The sequence below is a fragment of the Dipteris shenzhenensis genome, chromosome 5 (assembly GCF_047967505.1).
Source record: "Dipteris shenzhenensis isolate YYH24624 ecotype China chromosome 5, Dip_SZ_1.0, whole genome shotgun sequence".
In the NCBI taxonomy this organism is placed as follows: Eukaryota; Viridiplantae; Streptophyta; class Polypodiopsida; order Gleicheniales; family Dipteridaceae; genus Dipteris; species Dipteris shenzhenensis.
In genome coordinates, this window is record NC_141600.1 from 515849 (window position 1) to 528461 (window position 12613).

The 12613-nt window shown below is 41.0% G+C and overlaps 1 protein-coding gene across 2 annotated transcripts; it reads right to left on the reverse strand.

Moving 5' to 3' along the window:
* Positions 1-289: 289 nt before the first annotated feature.
* LOC147901454 (pentatricopeptide repeat-containing protein At1g03540-like) lies at positions 290-3938 on the reverse strand. 2 transcript variants are annotated; one of them, XM_087374883.1, is made up of 3 exons: positions 3770-3938; positions 3611-3687; positions 290-3513 (listed from the first exon to the last, which is right to left on the reverse strand). In XM_087374883.1, exons 1-3 carry the CDS (start codon positions 3906-3908, stop codon positions 1192-1194), a joined length of 2538 nt encoding a protein of 845 aa, XP_087231009.1. In that variant the 5' UTR covers positions 3909-3938; the 3' UTR covers positions 290-1191. The 2 variants fall into 2 exon arrangements, with proteins under 2 accessions (XP_087231009.1, XP_087231008.1); XM_087374882.1 differs by having other exon boundaries at positions 290-3522.
* Between the last annotated feature and the right edge of the window lie 8675 nt (positions 3939-12613).

The following is a 12613-nucleotide window of genomic DNA, read 5'->3' on the forward strand; positions in this document are numbered from 1 at the left end:
CTGCGAATTGATTCCAAGGAGCCTAGGGCTGCTGCGCTTTGGTCTAAGGGTGCCCAAGATCCTCTACAAGCTATTCTAGGGAGTAGAGCCATATTGCGATTTGTTTCAGAAGCTGTTTTGTGTGTTGCAAACTGCTCAAAAGTGTCATTATAGCAGAGATTTTATTGCTAAAGTATTTTCAAGTATCTTAAGGTTTTGGTTACACGCTTACAAGTCTGAACTTTTTTTACAAATGGAGTTAGATGCATCCACTCCCATGTAACCATTCAACATAACTATCCCTAGTCCAGTTACCCACCTCTACACCCCTCTTCCATGATGACATTCTCCCTAGTTCCTTACCACATTTGAGAAGCTTCGTCTCTGGGATTTCTCCAGGGATAAGGTGTAGTCGCGAATATCTATCAGGACACAAGTTAGTGCAAACTATTGTCCTATAAAAACTCGTCCTCTGTATCGACTCCAAGATACTACACTGAGCATAATGTAGCTTAACTACTAACAGGTGCCAAAGGTCAAAAGAGAAGCAGAATTATCACTGAAAACTAACGTAGCTAGGTGATGTTACTAACTAGAGAATGAGGCACGGTTTGGATTGCTCCACGTGCCTAGAACTGAGGCACAAATGAGCATCTAAGCTGGCTGCAAAATGAACTGGAATTGAAGCTTAATCAAGCTGAAACTGAGCTTTAGACTGAGCTGAAACTAAGCTTTGACTGAGCTGGATATACACTCGTCTTTACCGAGCTGAAACAGGGCTTGAACTGAGCTTGAAACTAAGCTCTAACTGAGTTGAAACAGAGTTTGAACTAAGATGGAATTAGCTGGCTGCTGCTCCACTCCAAGGAGATGAGCTCCAGGAAATGTGGGGAAGAGCCGCAAACGAATGACGGGCTTCCCCTCCTTTTATATAGCCCAAGGGAAGGCTAGGCCTCCCCAAGTAAGCAGGGCATGAATCCAAGAAGGCATGTAGAGGCTTGGAATGTCTAAATTTTGCAGGTGGAGTTGGCCTTGGTGTGCTATGGCCCAAGGCAACTTTCCTATCCATTCTGAATGATTCCCTTGAACGATGGTGGGCTGGATGGACACTCGGTGGATGCTGTGTGTCGTGAGTGGCCATACCAGTTGTTCCAAGGGATGCCATGTGTTTTGCCACACATCCACATGTGTAAGGATCCATGTGGCATCCTATCACATGTCATAATGTCCCGTCCCTTCCTCACATCCTTCTTGTATGTGAGCATCTGCATAGATGTTGGACATCACGACATGAGCTGCAGCATCCTTTTCATTCAATCGCACTGCATATTCAAAGGCCTGTTGTCCAAGATCTACGTTACCCCACTTTTGACAAGCACCCAGCACATTACGCCAAACGGCAAGATCAGCTTGGAAAGGCATTTTCTGCACCATTGCTACCGCCTCGTCTAGTTGACCTGCACGGCCAAAGAGATCCACCATGCACGTGTGGTGCTCAATAGTAGGAGTGACACCATATTCTTTGCTCATGGCCTCAAAGTATTTCTGGCCCTTATCCAATAGACCCTCGTGACTGCAGACAGTGAGAACGCTAAGAAATGTGACCTTGTTTGGTTTTATGCCTTCTCCTCTCATTCTCTCAAGCATATGGAAAACGATCTCACTTTCTCCTAGCTGGGCATATCCAGCGATTAGTCCATTCCATGAGACTACATCCGGAGAGACACCCTCCAGTTGCATCTGTTTGAAACAGTTCAACGCTTCCTCACCAAATCCATGTTTGGCATGCCCTGCTATGAGTGCATTCCAAGAGACTACATTTCGAAATGGAAGTTTACCGAACACATCCTGTGCTTTTGCAAGCGAGCCACATTTGGCATACATATCGATCAAGGCGTTGCCAACAAAAGGATCTTTTTCCAACCCCTTTCTGCCAATCTCAATGTGAATTTTTTGGCCCTTGTCTATGGCTCCTATGCTGCCACAAGCTATCAAGCTGCAAACAAATGTGATAGCGTCTGGAGACACTCCCTCCCGCTGCATCTGTTCAAAACAGTTCAGCGCTTCCTCTCCAATCCCGTGTTCAACATATCCTGCCATTAGTGCATTCCATGTGACTACATTTCGAGTTGGCAGCTTGTCAAGCAATTCCCATGCTTCTAAAAGCAAGCCACATTTGGCATAGATATCGACCAAGGCGTTGCCTACAACAAGATCTCTCTCCAACCCCTTCCTGGAAATCTCAGTGTGTATTTCCCGGGCCTCGTCTACGGCTCCTATGCTGCCACAAGCTTTCAAGATGCAGACAAATGTGACAGCATTCGGAAACACCCCTTCCAGTTGCATCCATTTGAATGAGTTTAGTGCTTCCTCACCAAGCCCATGTTCTGCATATCCTGTGATTAGTGCAGTCCATGAAACTACATCTCGAACTAGAAGCTTGTCAAATACTTCCCCTGCCTTTGCAGGTGAGCCACATTTCGCATACACATAGACCAACGAGTTGCCAACGAAAGGATCTCTTTCCAACCCCCTTTTAGCAATTTCACCATGTATTTCTCGGGCCTTGTCTATGGCTTCAATGGTGCCACAAGCTTTCAAGCTGCAAGTCAACGTGAAAGCATTCGGTGACACACCCTCAAGTTGCATGTGTTCAACACATGTCAGCCCTTCCTCACCAAGCCCATGTTCAACATATCCTGCCATCAGTGCGGTCCATGAAACTACATCCCGAACAGGAAGCTCATCAAACGCTTCCCTTGCTTTTGCAAGCAAACCACACTTGGCATACATATCGACCAAGCTGTTGCCGACATAAGGATCTGTTTCAAACCCCTTTCTGGCAATCTCGGAGTGCAATTCTCTGCCTCTTTCGGCCTCTCTCAACCTAGCACAAGCGTTCAGTAAGGCCACAAACGTATATTTGCTAGGTAATACACCATTGCCTTGCATTTTCAGGAACAAATTCAGGGCCTGCTGTGACTCCCCACATTCAATGAAACCCTTGATGAGAGACGTCCACGAATACTCATTTGGGTCAACCAAACTATTCAAAGCCCCCAGACCATCATAGATGCTTCCACATTCCACCAACATTGGAACAAGGTAGTTTCCGAGAGATTTATGAGCTTCCAGCCCAATTTGGCGCATGTAGGCTTGCAGGCGCTTGGCAGAAACCAAAATTTTCCCTTTTCTGCACTTCTGTAGGATGCGTTTAAAGTTGTCAACTGAAGGCAGCTTGGGCATCCGGTCCAGAGAAGTGAGTGCCGCCTCTAAGCTCAGCAACTCCAATTCATGATCGTACCGCAGTTCTTGTGTTCTAGACGCGTTCACCTGTATTCCAGACTTCACCAAGCCACGGTCTTCAGAGTAAGACGGAGCCTGACCAGTGAATACTTTGGCCCTGTGCGTTCTCTTCCTTCCAGACTCCTTTGCCTCTTTCATGTCATTAAACGAGCCTGGACTGTACCAATCGTATACCCATAGCGTCTCCTTCGTAATTTTTTGGTTGAAATCTGGAAGTTTTGGGTTTGTCTGGTAAAACTGACAACAGACTCGTCAGACTGACAACACACTCTTCCAATAGGACTTTCTATATCTATGTTTTTACCTGTGCACATGGGAAACTTACTATGGCCTTTCGGCTGTCCCACCCAGTGGTGAGATCCGTGGAGTACTCTTGCCATAAGCGCTCCGTCCTTAACGCGGCTGCGAGGCATGAACAAAATGAACTCTATTTCCAGAAGTGTGTTGGGTGCGCCACTCAAATGTGAGGTGTATCCTGCAGTACCTGAAATAGACATGTTAAAGGCACTCGGAGGAGAACCCTCGGGCAACTGTTTGAGATTAGGAAAACTGGCGTCTTGGCAGACTACCGCTCCGTTGCCTCCCTCGCTCCTGGCCCCCAGGGCCTCGGGCGGAGCCATCATCGGAACATCAAACAAGAGAAACACACTATCCTACTAATATGTCATGCATTTCAGATCAAGTCCTCAACAATGTTTTCATTACCAGCAGGAGACGGGTGGTCAGGGAAGGGGGGTGGGTTCATTAGGTGCTTTTCATAGGAAGAAACAAGATGAATTTCATTCATGTGGCCCGCCAAGAGAGAGAAGAGAGAGAGAGAGAAAGGGGGAGAAAAAGGTGAGTAGTATTTGCCCAAAGTGAGAGAGAGAGAGAGAGAAATGAAAGAGGAGAGAGAAGAATGAATGCACGTCCACAAATATGGAAGAGGAGAGAGAGGGAATGAATGCACTTCTAAACAAAGGTGAATTACATTCACGAGGCCTGCCATTGTGCATTTCCGAAGGTTGTGTATATCAGGGAGTGGTCAGACCAGTAAATAAAATTTGTTTCGAAATGTTGTTTTTGTGGGTGTTGTTTGTCCATATGTAGTTTATTGTGGAGCCATTTATTGTAGTGGGTTTTGTAATCAATTGCGTCATATTTCTCACCCCCATGAAGTCGTTTAATCTGTTTGTCTGTGGGGTGGTTGTTGTGTTGTCAATGTTGAAGTCCCCTATTATTGTTGTTGGTATTGCTAGGTTGATTTGCTGTAGTAGATTGTTCAACGATTGTAGAAGAGATGTTATTAGTGATGCTGGTGATTTGTATATGTTTATGATTGAAATGTTTCGTAGTTTTCATCTTCCAGGATAGTTAGCAAGCACTCACATCCTTTGTTGTATATGTATGACTCTTTTTGCAGTTGGAGTTGCTCTTTGAAGCATGTAGCTATTCCTACTCCATTGTTTCTCCTCGTACAATTGAAGTTTGGAAGGGAAATTGTGTTGGATGAGTTGTCATGTAGTTCTTGAAGACACAAGATTGTTGCATGTAGTAGACTGGTATCCTGAAGTATGTCTAGCATGTGTGATGATAGCGAATGTGTATTTAGGGATTGCAACGTTCTTAGTTCTAAATTTGTTTTTGAGCAGTCAATTTGCTTGAACATCCATTGACGGTTTTCTCTTAGCTTGTCAATCTCTTAAACACGCTTATGTCAACTTTGACATGCTTTGGATCGAGGGGCTTTATAAGAAACAATCTATCTGGGTTTCGTACTCGAGAAAGGGCTATGTACGCTAGACCATGAGACTTTATTGAACTTGGATCGAGAATGCCAAAGAATACATTGTTAACCCTTGAGATCAATGTATTGTTCTAGTCCCCACTCGTTGAATAGGAAATTGTAACCTGGTTACTATGTTTAGAGCGTTTTTCCCTATTTGAAACTCTCTTGCAATTTTTTGTATTGGAGTCCAAGTAGAAGGTATGTTGTCGTTGTACAAGAATGTGTTTCACAATCTTGTTTGTAACCTGATGTGCTTGTTGTGGGGAAAAACCGATGCCACAGCATGTTGTGGCATGTCTTGCTGCATGTTTTATGTCTTTTGTCAAGTGATAGTAGGATGTGTGGTTGTTCTTGAATCAATTCAAATATTTCTTTGTTATAGAAATATTTCATGGCGTTAGTGTAGAACAAATATGGCACATTTTGCTTGTCTTGTGGTATTCTGACATATTGGTTGTTTATGAATGATATGTTTTCCAAAGTATGCTTCCCAACTTTAATTTTGTTGAGCATGTCAAAGAATTGTTTATTTGTATGTCGCATTGGAGCTTGAAGCTCATACATAGCTACCTTGTCTTTCCAAAATGTGGACGTCATTGCAGTGCTTGGTCTTTGTTCATTGAAAACCCACGAATCTTTTGTTGGACTAGCTTGGCACAAATCTCCACACAAGAGAACATCTACTCCTCCAAATGGTTTAAGGTGATTGTGTTTTATTTCCTTGAGACGCATGTTCGTGGCAACCATCGTGCTGTGTCCTATCAAAGAAACCTCGTCGAAAACCACTAGCTCCAAGTCCTTATAGAGCAGTGATAGTTCTTGGAGTTTGTCTTTCGAGAGAGCTGTGCAGTGCGAAGCCATTAGAGGTACATGAAGGGCTAAATGAACCATTGTTCCCCCAATGTTAAATGTAGCCTTTCCTATGTATGCTAGCAAGAGTACCTTTGGGAGGCTTAAATTAGAGCATTCTTTTTGCGAGTAGTGCCTTAGAAGTGCTTGGACTACATCCATTAGCGTAAATGTTTTACTTGTCCCTACATTTCCTATAAGGAAAAGATGGAAATGCTTTGTTGGAGATAGTCTTTTTTTTAGCATTATTTCGTTTAGTAGATTGGATTGTTCATTGTTTAGTTTCATCAGTGTGTCATAGTAGTCCTTGTTTGATAAGCACTTGTAAGTCAAAGAAGTTGTGCCTCGAAATTGGTTTGATTGGTCATTTCAATGGCTATATCGTAAGTGTAGTTGTTAGCATTAGTTTGCTGGGTGGTAGAGGATGAGAACATGGTAGACATATTTGTTATTTTGATGAATTTTTATTTGTTTGTACTTATGACTTGTAAGTGATTGTTGTACTTGTCATGCCAAGTTGTGTTATGGTCATCCAATGTAGGCTCTTTGTAATGGTATGGCAAGAAAAGAAGGCATTGTTCCCTATAGTGGTTCTCCGACGGGTTCGTTATTTGATTGTAATTATTGAACCTTTTTATTTTTATTATTCTTCTTTTCCTTGATTTTCCTCCCACAATAGTGTAATTTCCAGCAAAGCTTTGCCAAACAAATACTATGCAACGATGTCTCACTTTTTAGGTACTTAGAGATGATGTCATCATAAAAAACATCCATGCTTTTAGGCTGCGTGCGTTCTAGTTGTTGTCGTCAGTTTGAGCAGCAATGTTCTCTCTTCAGTAGGGCTTGTGTTGATGTAAATATATTGTCTTGTTGAATTGGTGAGGGGAAAAGAAAGTTCCAAGTACACTGCTTGTTAGGAGCTTATATGTTGTGTATTGAGTATTGCATTACCAACACATCGTATTCTTTCATTCGCAAGGGCTTTAGAATCTGGGCTTTCTGCTAGGGCTAGGTTAACTGCCTCCATTGTTTCTTTATCTATTTTGTTATATACAATGTGCAATATGTTGCTACTCCATGGGGGTTTAGTATTAATTGCACGTCAGTATTTGCCTCCCATAGGCTAGACATTTGTAGGTTGAAGTTGTTCATGAATATATCTTTTGGGTGTCTTTCTAAAAACAATGTTGGCTGAGAGACCAATGATCGAAGTGCTAGTATGTATTCGTCGTGGGTCAGCTTTAGTTTTTGTAGGAATGTGTTGTAGTCTAAAAACTCGGGGATCGATTCCGCATTGAAAATATGTTTTATTAATTTCATGTTGCTCTTTGAGACATTATTGCTTGAGCAATCTTTGAATGGAATGAGTATTTGAGTTCTTTCCATGGGTGGTTGAGGAAAACAAAAACGACATTACTTTCTTCTTTTGAAGCATGTTTTCCGAGTTCGTGTGTTTGAATTTCGTGCCTCTAAGGAAATTTTGTTATGTCAGTACTTATATAATTTTCTACAAATGTTTCGACTTCCGAATCTATTGCTATTCCAAAAATAGGAGCATTTTCAATCCATAATAACCCGTGATCATACCAGCTCCCTCTATTCTGAAATTTCATCACAAAGAAGAAGTCAATTACCTTGCCAAGGATGGTTGCATCTCTTTTAAGTACATTTTTCAATGCTTGAAAATGATGAACATAATATTGTGCTGTTGTTACAAGATCGGAACATATAAGATGTCGAGTTTCATTGTTTGGATTTTTGTGCTTTTCCTCATCTATCCTGGGGTTGAAATTGCATAGGCATCCATTAGTCCATGTTTTCTCGGCTACAGATACGGTCACAAAGAAAGTTGGTGGGCCCAGTTGCCTCAACATTGCAAAAATGTTTTTTTCCAAGTGAAACTTGTAATCTGCTGAGGTGCGAAGGTGGCTAAAATCTCGATAGCCTATATTTGACTGAAGCAATTTTTCTATGTTTGTGTCTTGTAGTGCATCCTTGACTTGAATCTTCTCTCCCCTTATTTTTGCCTTGTGCATGCGAACCCATGAAGATGACAAAATGTGTCGCACCAAAATTTTTATTGTTTTGAAAAAAAGATTGTCTATGGAAAATGCAAATCTCCAATCCACATTTGTTAGTTCCCACAAGGCAATGTCTTGGAAGGAGAATCATTATGGAAGTTTGTAGTTTCGTGATGCGATGTAGAACAACCTTGGGTAAGCGAGCTTCTCGCAATGTTTGTCTTTGAATATACTTAAAGGAGAGAAGCCCTCAAAAGGCACAACAGTAATTGTTTGACCTTCAAAGTCAACTACTTGTCGACTAGAGTAGATCCCATGCACCAAAGTGTCAGTATTGAATTTGTCATCATCAACATTTGTAGGTGTTAGGCTATCTAGGTGGTCCACATCTTGTTCCTCTTGAGCGTTTATTAGCTTTACATGGTTTTCCCATTTATGATTGATCCTCACGTTGTATTGTTTGTATAGCGGCGTCATCAAAAGTTCATTCAAAGAGAGCATTGTCAAAGTTGGCCTTACTAGACCACTCATGTAGCTATGCTTGTATGAGAGTTTTCATTTTATTTCTACTGCGATCGTGTCATTGCTGCTCAAGAAGCGTGGCAAAACGGATTGTGCTCTGTCAACATCTGCAAGAACATTGACAACACTTCCATGCAACCCATATTGTCCTTCATATGTTAACTCCCGAATTTGTGCGAATGGTATTCTGATGGACACCAAATGTGCCTCGATGTCATTGAGTCTACTTGTGTAGTGTTTTATTTTGGATATGGGCATATTTAAGGAAGACAACAAAGGCAGTGTATTTCCTTTAATTTGTTTATGGCATGCAGTGCACAAGAGCTTATTGGCTCCCTCTATGTAAGATGTGCTTATTCCTTTTTGCACGAGGAATGTTGCCATGTTTGTGGTTAGCCTTTGCATTTTAGTGTGGCAAATTTCAACCATTTGCAGGAACAACATGGGGTACTAGGGGTATCCAAGATTTTGCTTGCATATTGTTCTTGGGGAGTGATTTGTGTTCATTTTCTTTTGTTCGTGGCATTCTTCTTTTGTTGGACTTTTGTTGTACGCTAGTATTGTGAAAACTATCATTATTCCTTTCTGGAACAAATGAGTGAACTCTTTTTGTGGAAGTGTTAGCAATTGTGGTGGGCTCTGAAATAGTTCTTCAGCATAGCTCGCACAATGTATGCATTTCTACCAATTTGTTTGGTTAGCATTTGCACGACTTCTTTTGCAGGCAAAAAAGCATTTTATCTCACAAAATATTGCAAGAGGTCTTCATGTTCTTTGGACCATACAATGTATTCACATTTTTTTGATAAATGAGATAAAGGAGTAATTGTGAAAGGATCAAAAGTTTCATCGACGAGCAAGTACTTGGTTTGTGGTTGTCGTTGTCTTCCTATTATAGCCATAACAAATATCTTTGAAGCGAAGCAAAGAAAATGCAATTCCAAATATTTGGTTGAAGCATTTCAGCATGTCCACAATCAATCCATATGATGTAGATGAATTGGCCAACAAAGCTTGAATGTCGTCAACACATAATTGGCATAGTTGGTTATTCTTTGAAGATAATGTATGCCATGGAGTAATTTCTTCTCAGGGTTGGCTCTTAATGTGCTTTATAAAAAGGCCTAGAAGTTTGTCGTAACCAAAATTTGGCATAAAATGTTCCATGCATTTCAACACATTTTTGTTATTTGTGTTGTTAATGGTGAAACTATCTTCTTTTTCTCGTTGTTTGCTTAGGAGAAGATCTCCTAGATTCATTGCTAAGCTTAACAATGTGAAGAGGGAAGAAGACAACGAGTGAGTACTATGTAGAGCGAAGGAAGATACTATCCTTGTATTCCCAAATTGAAAGGAAGATGTTTTTTTGCTCAAAAGAAGCCATAACCACTACAAATTTGCCCAATGCATTTAACAAAAGAAGTACAATTGGTTTTTTTGCAAAATTCAAAGAAGCACAAAATGTTTTTCCCTCAAAAGAAACAGATCAAGCACTAGGCTCGAAAGCAATAACAAAATTGAAGCTATTAATAGTGAAACTCCCTCTGAGTTTGATTGCTTTCAGCTTGTAGCGTGCCTCCATGAGATCTTCATATAGTTGCAAGAATGGAAACCCCAAGGAAAGCACTGTGTCAACGTAAGGCCCTCTGATGTGCACAGGCACTTGTTCTCCCCCGCTCTTGACAATGTCAGTAGTCAAGCAAGGGACTTGTAGAATGTTTTGGGTACTCTTGCAAGAGAAGTAGTATGGTCGTAGAGGATCACGACTCACGCGAGTGCCACTACAAGTCTCACACTCATGGTCAATCAAATTTGCATTGACATTTGTGAAGTGCAATATACCGAAAACCTGCAATAGAAAATGTGTGCACATGTGACATTGCTGTTGACCATTGCAAACGATTAAAGGTAAAAAAATTTGTAGCATACTCACTTTGGTCCCGTAGCCTAATCATGAAACTTGTGCCACAAATGTAGCCTGCAACGCATCCTTCACCACCCTGTTTGGAACCTCCACCAAGATTGTGAAGTCAAAGATGCAAATAGTGCCTTTTGCTTTCAAGTAGGAAACATTTTTCAAGACGTACATAACCACGCCCTCTCCTGAATTAGTTGGGTGAGCATGGGCTTTCGTTCAGTCACAAAAGCAAGCTACAAGAACATTTGAGGGAATGAAAAATTAGAGTGCAACTGCTTCTTTCAAAGATGAGAAGAAATAAAAGCAAGTAAATGTAAAAGGACTTATTGCGGCTCTCTCCTCATCTCTTGGGCCACCATCCGTGACAATAATTTGATCCACCATGCCCTCCTCACTTGCAACTTTAATGATCACAACAACAATTGTGCCCATGACTTAGGAAACATTTCCATTGCTGTAGTTGACTATTGTGGCTACCCAGGGAACGTACGTGCATAGGGGATGGTCAGGCAGTAGGCATAGATTTCCCTCAAATGGTTCTCCTTTAATGAAGCATGTAGTTGCATCAATTCGCAAGGAGAATGTAGATGTTCCACCTTCCTTTGGCCCTCTTGGCACAACTATTGATCCTTCTACTCTATAGAATTCATCAACTTGTAGAAAGTCTACAAATTGATGGATATGTATGTAGGTGGAACAAGCAAGGTGATAGTGTGGGAGCAAAACTTGTCGGTTAGATCTTATTTCAAATAAGTTGAGTTGAAACTTTGTATGTGGGAGGTAGCAAGCTAAGGGTGTCCGCTTCCGAACCACTTGCGGGTGAGTGTGACACCCCCTCGAGTAAAAATACAAAGGTTTTGCTTTGGTGTAAAATACCTCGATCGAGGTATCGTCTCCAATGAAATTCGCACACGAGGACAACCGAACCAAGCCAATACCTCGATCGAGATCTGACTTTCTTTCACCGAACTGAGCCTATACCTCGATCTAGGTATCGTGGTAAGCCACCTATACCTCGATCGAGGTATCGTGGCAAGTCCACATACCTCGATCGAGGTATCGTGGATAGATGACATTGGTTGTGTCGAATACCACGATTGAGGTATGTGGCATCCGACGTGGCAGATGACATACCTCGATCGAGGTATTGTGGTAAGTCCACATACCTCGATCGTGGTATGCTGGACCGATGACTTGGCCGCATGTCAAATACCACGATCGAGGTATGTGGCATCCGACATGTATTGTGCTGGCAGCTGGCATACCTCGATCGATGTATCATGGCAGGTCTATACCTCGATCGAGGTATGCTGGACCGATGTGTATGTGGCATGTCAAATACCAGATCGAGGTATGTGGCATCCGACATCTACTGTGCTGGCAGTTGAGATGCCTCGATCGAGGTATTGTGGCATGTCTATACCTCGATCGAGGTATGATGGACTGACGTGTATGTGGCATGTGAAATACCATGATCGAGGTATATGGCATCACAAGTGGTATGCTGGATCGATGATGTATGTTGCATGTCCAATACCACGATCGAGGTACGTGGCATCCCAATACCTCGATCGTGGTATTGAAACGCTAAATTTTCATATATAAAGAGAGGGACCCCCTCATTCTTCAAACCTCGATCGAGCTCCTCCTCATCAAAATCGATGGAATTGCGAGAGCAACGAACAAGGACCGATGGACAACGATGGAGCGATGGAGATGGACGGAGCGATGAAGATGGACGAAGCGAGAGATTCCAGGTAAGGTTTTTTTAATGTAGCTTTTTTTTTTTTGCAAAAAATTATTTAAAATTTAGTTTATAGGAATATCTAATTTGATTATAAAATATTTCAAAATTTTAAATGCATTTTAAAGTTTTTTTTAATGATTTTTTTAATTACATAAGTTTTTTTTTAAAATGTGAAAACTTATATATTTTGTTTTTAAAAATCATCTATTAAAAAAAAAGAGATTAAAGTAGTTTTTATGTTATTTTTCAAATTAGTGATAAAAGCTACCTTAAACTCTTATTTTCTTTTTTTTAAAAGATGATTTTAAAAAATAAAATTTAAACATTTTTTTTAAAGATCATCTTTAAATTTTATTTTTTAAAATCATCTTTAAAAAAAAAGAAAATAAGAGTTTAAGGTAGCTTTTATACTATTTAAGTTAGTGAAGTTTTTATTTAAATGTCAAAACGTATATATTTTGTATTTTAAAATCATCTATTAAAAAAAAAAGAGATTAAAGTAG

Coding starts and splice junctions, on each gene's coding strand:
- LOC147901454 (XM_087374882.1), bottom strand. CDS start 3,908: ATGATGGCTCCGCCCGAGGCCCTGGGGGCCAGGAGCGAGGGAGGCAAC. Junction 3,688..3,769: donor CTTTAACATGTCTATTTCAG/GTACTGCAGGAT, acceptor CATGCCTCGCAG/CCGCGTTAAGGACGGAGCGC. Junction 3,523..3,610: donor GGGACAGCCGAAAGGCCATA/GTAAGTTTCCCA, acceptor GTCTGTTGTCAG/TTTTACCAGACAAACCCAAA.